At 37.5% G+C, this 7,034-nt stretch overlaps 1 protein-coding gene across 1 annotated transcript in view; it reads right to left on the bottom strand.

The window, feature by feature from the left end:
• The window catches only part of ILRUN (inflammation and lipid regulator with UBA-like and NBR1-like domains), a gene marked incomplete at its 5' end in the record, with an annotated part of 111,501 nt that extends 105,519 nt beyond the window's left edge, over window positions 1-5,982 (bottom strand). The window contains 3 exon segments of the mRNA XM_007472358.1: window position 1; window positions 3-148; window positions 5,828-5,982. The exon segment at window position 1 is cut by the window's left edge and continues 63 nt beyond it. Of these exon segments, the coding sequence (XP_007472420.1) occupies window position 1; window positions 3-148; window positions 5,828-5,982 (302 nt within the window).
• Between the last annotated feature and the right edge of the window lie 1,052 nt (window positions 5,983-7,034).

Raw genomic sequence — 7,034 nt, 5'->3', positions numbered from 1 at the left:
ATTCCTGCTCTGCTGGGGCTGCACATCTGGACGCTGACATCTGCAATCTCTTGGGGCTCTAGCGATCTCACCATCACCATGTTCACATGTCCAAATTGGTCTCCCCCGACATATTTAAGACAAACCCCTGGAGGCCAGGCCTCTGCCCCTGAGTTCAAGCAAAAGAAAAAAATGTTAGGCAATCAATGGTCCTATGCTGAGTGCAGTTCATTACAAAACTGTAGAAGAGGTCTCTTTGTCTCTCACACATATGTAAACCTATCCACGTATCTTTGAGCTATGTAACACCTCACTGGTCAGAATCAGTCAGCAACCTCTGACCAGCAGTCTATCCCTAACAGAAAGCACACACAGCAAAAGCAAGGCATTTCCTCAAGAAAATGTGTTTTGGGTGACCCAGGGAAGGCCACACATCACACTGAATCTGTAGAACCTAAGAAATGAAGCTCAGGCCCACTTTGGAAGACTGCTTTCTCTACTAAGAACACGTGCCCATTTGCACTTGACCTTTTAAACTGACATTCAAAGTAAAAATATGTCTGATTGTCCTCAGTTTTTCCATCGAGGAAAGAGGATGAAACTTTCCATTGAGGAAAGAAGAATAGTTTCTGTATTATTTTCATTTTAGAACTGCTTTTTCCCTGATGTACGACTTTTCTTCTAGAGTCCCTAACAATGAAAAGATCGAGGGTCAAAAGACTGCAAACAAGACAAAGGAGTCAAGTGAAAGTTTCATTTTCAGGTTCAAACAGTAGTGGGGAAAATATGAATAGTGGGCCCTGAAAACAGTACAATGACCCATTGTCTCAGGGGTGATGACACCAGCAAAGGTGCTTGTAGAAAGAATAGGAATGGCAAGACAGAGAAATGGCTTTGGCAGGAATGTCTCCCTCCTTTGGAAGTGGCAACAGTCTTATTTGGTTCCCACTCCTGTACACATATTGTCACGTAAACTAACTCAAATGAGAAATCAATATATTGACTTCTGACCAGTCATAGGTAGCCACACAGTGACTAGATGTGATCTTTCCTGTGAAGTCTCTCCAACAGACTCCTTTTTACTACATACAGAAAGCTCTCTATATTTTTTTGTTGAGATACATACATTCATTATAAAAGCAAATCACCATGAAAAGCTGGACATGGAAGGACTTTCAGCATGCTTGAAACTCATCTCCTAACAGCACCCTAGGATCCCTCTGTACCTTGTTTGTGAAGTGCCAGGCCGGTTTTGATATACTTGATGGTTTACTACTGAAAAAAAGAACTGGAGAGAAAAGCAACCAACGCTCTACTGCTGAGATCTCAGCCCCATAATGAATGGCACCTGCTGTGACTCTTGGATTTTTTTTTTTTTAGGGGTAGCAGATGGAGGAGTGATCACTATGTCTGTCAGGCCCTCTTTAAAAAAAAATCCTGCCAGCAAAGTGCCCTCTTAAGTTAACACTCTAAAGGGCAACTGCTGCTGTGGAAAAGGTTGTGGATGATACACTGGCAATACATGAAAATTCTTTTTTTCATTTCTGGGGCCTATGGCCCAGCAAAAGCATATTTGTCTTAGTCAAGAATAGTAGCAGGTGACGTGAAGTACCTTGGAAAATGTCAGTCTCTTTAAGACCAAGATCCAAGAGGAAAATTAAACTACTATTATAGGGCTGAATTCACAATTATTCTTTAAAAGACACACATACACATGCATGCATGCACACACACACACACACACACGTACGTCTATAACAAGACAATGTTTATATGAAAATCCAATAATGTGTCTGTTTTCGAACTTTAAAGAAAACAAGGGAAACCAAGACTGTCTGGGTGTGGAAAATACTTCGCTGTCCTAGGCAGACAAGCACAAGCAGCTGAGACAGTTGGATCTCTCATCTGTGCAAAAGAGGGAGTACTGCTGTATTCCCAGGATACTGAATTAGTTGGTAAAATGTTAAATGATAAACAATTATGAGGCTATGGTCCTGATCTTTTTAGTATGTCAGACCCTATTGATGTGGTACTTGGAGAGCCTCTTGAAAAAACTGGAAGAGTTATACACCATCAACTCTAAAGTGTTAATCTGCTATAAAATGAAGAACCAATCATCTGCCTTCTGAGAGTTACCAACAGTTTATTATGACATATAGTTCTTACAGCTCCCAACTGTCAGATCAGGTAGTTCTGAAAAGGCCACTGATACTGACTCTTGATACAAAAGGAAGGGAAATACTGATGCGCTACTTGGCCTACCAGGCTAAGCATACTGGAAAAATCTGGATTTGAGAAGTATACCACAATAGCACTTCAAATTAAGTCTGTTACAACTGGCTTAATGGTGGGGGCGGGTAAAGAAAGACTAATCTGTGTTTTATGACTTTCCAAGTTAAGTATCGCAAGCACACATATGACTAAGGCTGTGATTCTGCAGTTATCATGGAATATAATTTCATTAAAAAACATAAAAAGTCAAAACAAAACAAGAAACCTGTCATGTGGCAATTCTGAGATGATAGAGAGCATGGCAAAAATGAAATAAAAGTCCATCAGTTGCAGAAGTCTGAGACTTACTAGGTATAAGTGATTATAGAAATAGTTTGGAGACAACAAGGAACATCCAAAGAGCAAGACAGAAGACAAACCTCAGTGAAGACACCCTCCCTCTTTTTAACCCCTGTACCTTTAGAGACTGCATTTCAAATTAAGCTACATGCAAACAGGGACCTTCACTGATCTTGTTGCCATTTTCTTCCTGTACCTGATAAAGTGACTGGAACATAAGAAACTTATTTTAAGGAGTCAAAAGAAAAATGGAGGGAATAGTTGTTCTTTCTCAAGTTTCTTTTTTTCCCTCAACTGTTGTTTCATATTCACTTCTATGTAGTTTAGAAAATAAAGATGACTCTGACGTCACTCTCTCATATAACAATCATAACTACTTCATTAAAGTCAGAGAAACACCAGAGTTATGATATGCTTAGTTTAACACTCACCACAGCTGGACAGCAGAGCATGGCTATAACAACTGAAAAGCTGTAAGTGCTGGTAAAGAGAATTGTCTCCTTTCACCTTCAGAGGGACAGTTTCAAATTTTCATTTTAAACTCCAACTGTAAAGTTTCCTGGTCATGTTTCCCAAACTTCTAAAACTTACACAGTACCAAAAGTTTGGATCCTGGGATTCTGCATCTATGTCATTAAATGTCTCACTTCAGTTTTTCTATGATCTGAATATAAGGACTTAATATTAGGTGTTTAATTTTAAACAATGTGTGTCATTTATCTTCTTTGGGGAAGGTGCTGGGACAGCTATATGCAGTTCCTATCAATCTCATCTGTTGTAAATTTGAATTCCTGGTATGCCTGAAACATGACAGTAGAGAAGCACCGTGAAAAACTATTTATGAAACTCTTTCCGTGAGCACTTATCTCTTAGGGAAGGTTATGAATGAGAGTAAGAGAGCCTGAGGAGAAACAGCTAAGCCCTACCCTACTTGTTTTTTTTTTTTGGGGGGCCATGCCAGGCGGCATGAAGGATCTTAGTTCCCCAACCAGGGATTGAACCCATGCCCCCTGCATTGGGAGCAGAGAGCCTTAACCACTGGACTGCCAGGAAAGCCCCGGCCTACCCTACTTCTTTGTGTTACCACTCTATTTCCAGAAAAAACCCAGGCCAGATTAGAATGACATCAAAGAACCAGTGTCTGTGCATGCTTTCCTTATCTCTCTCTCTAATAACATACCTGTCACTTAATTATGTGAGGCCAGTTTCTTCTTAATCAAATGGAAATCATTTAGTTTACAGACACAAAACTATTTTACAACTGATGGAACGATTTCCAGAAGAATAAAAAACCTACCTGTTCCAAGTACCTCGAAAGGTAAAATCTCTAGCAACTGTTGCCCAGTTTTTAAGAGGTGTACAGGAACAAAAATGTCCTTTTACAGGAAGACAGGCTGAAGACCCAGAGACTGTTTTAAACTGGAGTTACTATGCAAAAGCAGGACACTAAAACAAATTTTCTCCAAGTCAAGGTGAAAGGCAAGCTCTTCGGGGTTCTGATTTGACATTCTCGCCATTTTATATCAAACCCTTACAATCTCCCATTAACCCAAGGAACTGTCTAGTGAGTGAGTAGATATTTCAAGAGGCTTTCTGAAATATAAAATGGTTATTTTGCAGCAAGATGGTATTTAAAACATTTTAACAGTACTCTAACAACTTTCAATATTTAAAAACACTATAAAGAACCCATGGAAAGCCAGACCATTTCCAGTGTTTTCATCATTAAGTAAACAAGGTCTTGGATTAATTCTTTTAAATAAACAAAACTTTTAATAAGCTATACTTTCTAAACAAACGTTACTCATTTTAAAAATTCATGGCTAGGTTTCAAAAGCATTTTTGACCAGTAACACAGATTTTAGTACTTCAGATAAGAAATATGATGAATAAAAGCTGACCTAAAGAGATTGTTTTAATATTTTTAAAAGCAGACAACACTAAGAAAGGTAGGAAAGAAATTAGACAACATAAAGATAATCAAACTTGGAACATGAATTTCAAGAAAAATAGAAAAATCGCTGTTTTCCTGTATTACCATGTGCCTCTCAAACTTAACAATGCACCACACAGTGTTATAACCAAAAGAGAAAAAAAGCTAATGAAAATTCACAAAGCCACTGATGTCCCCAGTCATCTACAACACTGGGTCAATCCAGATTATGTGCTTTTGCTCAGTGACACACCATCCAAGGTAAAATTACTTCCAAATTAGCCAGAAAAACTAAGAATAATAATTTGGTACATTAATTATTATATAAAAGGCTAGCTTGGCCAGTCTCTCCCCGTCATAAAAGAACTGAAGTATAAAGAACTGAAAAGTAAACAAGGTCCAATAAAAGGTCACTTTTATAGGTTTGAGTCCCCAGAGTTTTATATCATATCACATCAGATTACCTTACTAGACACGGTTCCCCGACACCAACAAACTGTTAGCTAAATATTCCTTTTGTCTAGTTTTCCATCTCTTAGAATTTCTTTTGTAAATCCTCATTAATAAGGAAGTTAAAGCATCCTCACCTAGTCAGCATAAATTGTTACTGGATGAGACAAGAAATACTGAACTCACTCAAATTAAAAAAGTCATTAGAAAAGAATTTAACAAGTAAAAGGTGATAATAAACAGTTACTAATACATATTCAGATACTATTTTCAAAGAACTACAGTTAACTTATGTTAAATTTTTCTTAAGTCAGCAGTACGTCAAAACAATGTTTTTAAAAAAAAGCAATTTCTCAATCTTTCCATCTTTTCTATTCTGAGCAAATCCCTACACTTCTTACCCAATTTTTCAAAATGATGTTAACATCTCAAATAGATAGCTCAATGCAAATTTCAGATACAATCAACCTTGTGGTTGCAAAGAAATGAGCTTTCAAAATAGCAGATGCTCACAACTCTAACTACCCTGTTCCATTCAAGGATGCACCTCCTCTAGCTTGCTGGAAATAAGTGGAAGATTAATTAGAGCAGAAATAAAATGATGGAGTAGAACTGTACAGGTGGAGACAATACCACCACCACACACAGGCCTAGTTCCTGGTATCAAAAGAATATTGAATTGTGTTTAAATGTCATCAAGACCTAAATTATTCCTAATCTAGGGAGTATTTTATGGGTGTTTGGGTCATCATACCAGTACAAGAAAATTCTACATCATGTATAAGGAAAAGCTCAGAGTTACACAATCACATAATTTAAGCTAAAACACTTCCTTATTTCTTTTAACTAAGAAAAAGAAAACTGGGCAAGGAAGATTGCTCATTATACATTTACCAGAATTTTGGATTCGCCATGTTTTTATAAATTGAGTATCAGGAGGTATCGACTCCCCTTCTCCTATGGTGACATCTTCAACAAAGGACATAGAGGGCACACTGATGTTTGGGCTCTCAAAGTCATAATAGGCGCCAATTGCTGCTTGTAGGTTCCTACAAATAAAGAGAAAAGGCAAAAGACTTCAGTCCTCTCCAGAGCATATTATCCTAATTGTCAAACAAAAGGAACCTATAGAACCCATATATAGAAGGTATATAGACGGCTCCTGGTATGTTAATCTTCAGAGTCGTTGATTCTGGCTAAGGAACAACAGGAAAAATGGCAGGACCAAAAACTTGTGCATCACTTTCTTCCCAAGGTACCCACATAGAAAGTAACAAACATAATTAGCACCATCAGCAACAATGTGAGGAAATCCCCCTCTTACCCACAAGGACAGCAAGTATGGGTAAGGAAGTCAATTAAAAGAGAGCTCCTCTGTAGCTGTGACTAAAATCCAAAGAAGCTCCATTAAAAAAAAAATCTAATTATTTTTTTAAAAAAGCAATACACACACATGATTCAAAGTTTCATACAATGAAAAATACCCATCTTATCTCTTCCTTCCCACACACACACACACACACACATACACACACACAGGTAATCATTTGTTCATATTACTTTCTTAAATACCCTTCCAGAACTTCCTTATGCACATACAAGCAAATGATATACATTCTTATTTCCCCCCTTCTTACACAATTGGTAGCATATTACACACTGCCTTTTCCTTTATTCCCTTAACACTGTATCATGAAGACATTTCTAAGTCAGTACACAATGAATATCCTCATTGTTTTTTACAGCTGTATCCACTGTATAGATATATCATTATTTAGGTAACCAATCCACTTTTGAGTTTGCTTCCAATCTTTAATTCTTCCATATATAAGATTAAGCACACATAGTTTAACATACAAGTGCATCTGTAGGATAAAGTCCTACAAGTGATACCGCTGGGTCAAAGGGCATATATTTGTGGCTTTAATCGATATATCTAAACTTCCCTCAATAAAAAAGTTACATACTTAATGAATGCTCCCACCAAGAATGTATGAGAGTGTCTATTTCCCCACTTGCTCATCAACGGTGTTTCTCCAACATTTTGGATTTTTGTCGATCTGACAGGTAAAAAATAAGATCTTGGTGAGGTCTTAACACC

The sequence above is a fragment of the Lipotes vexillifer genome, unplaced genomic scaffold, assembly GCF_000442215.2.
Source record: "Lipotes vexillifer unplaced genomic scaffold, Lipotes_vexillifer_v1.1 scaffold1353, whole genome shotgun sequence".
Taxonomy (NCBI): Eukaryota; Metazoa; Chordata; class Mammalia; order Artiodactyla; family Lipotidae; genus Lipotes; species Lipotes vexillifer.
The sequence above is the reverse complement of the archived record's forward strand: the minus strand, read 5'-3'. Positions and strand labels throughout refer to the sequence as shown.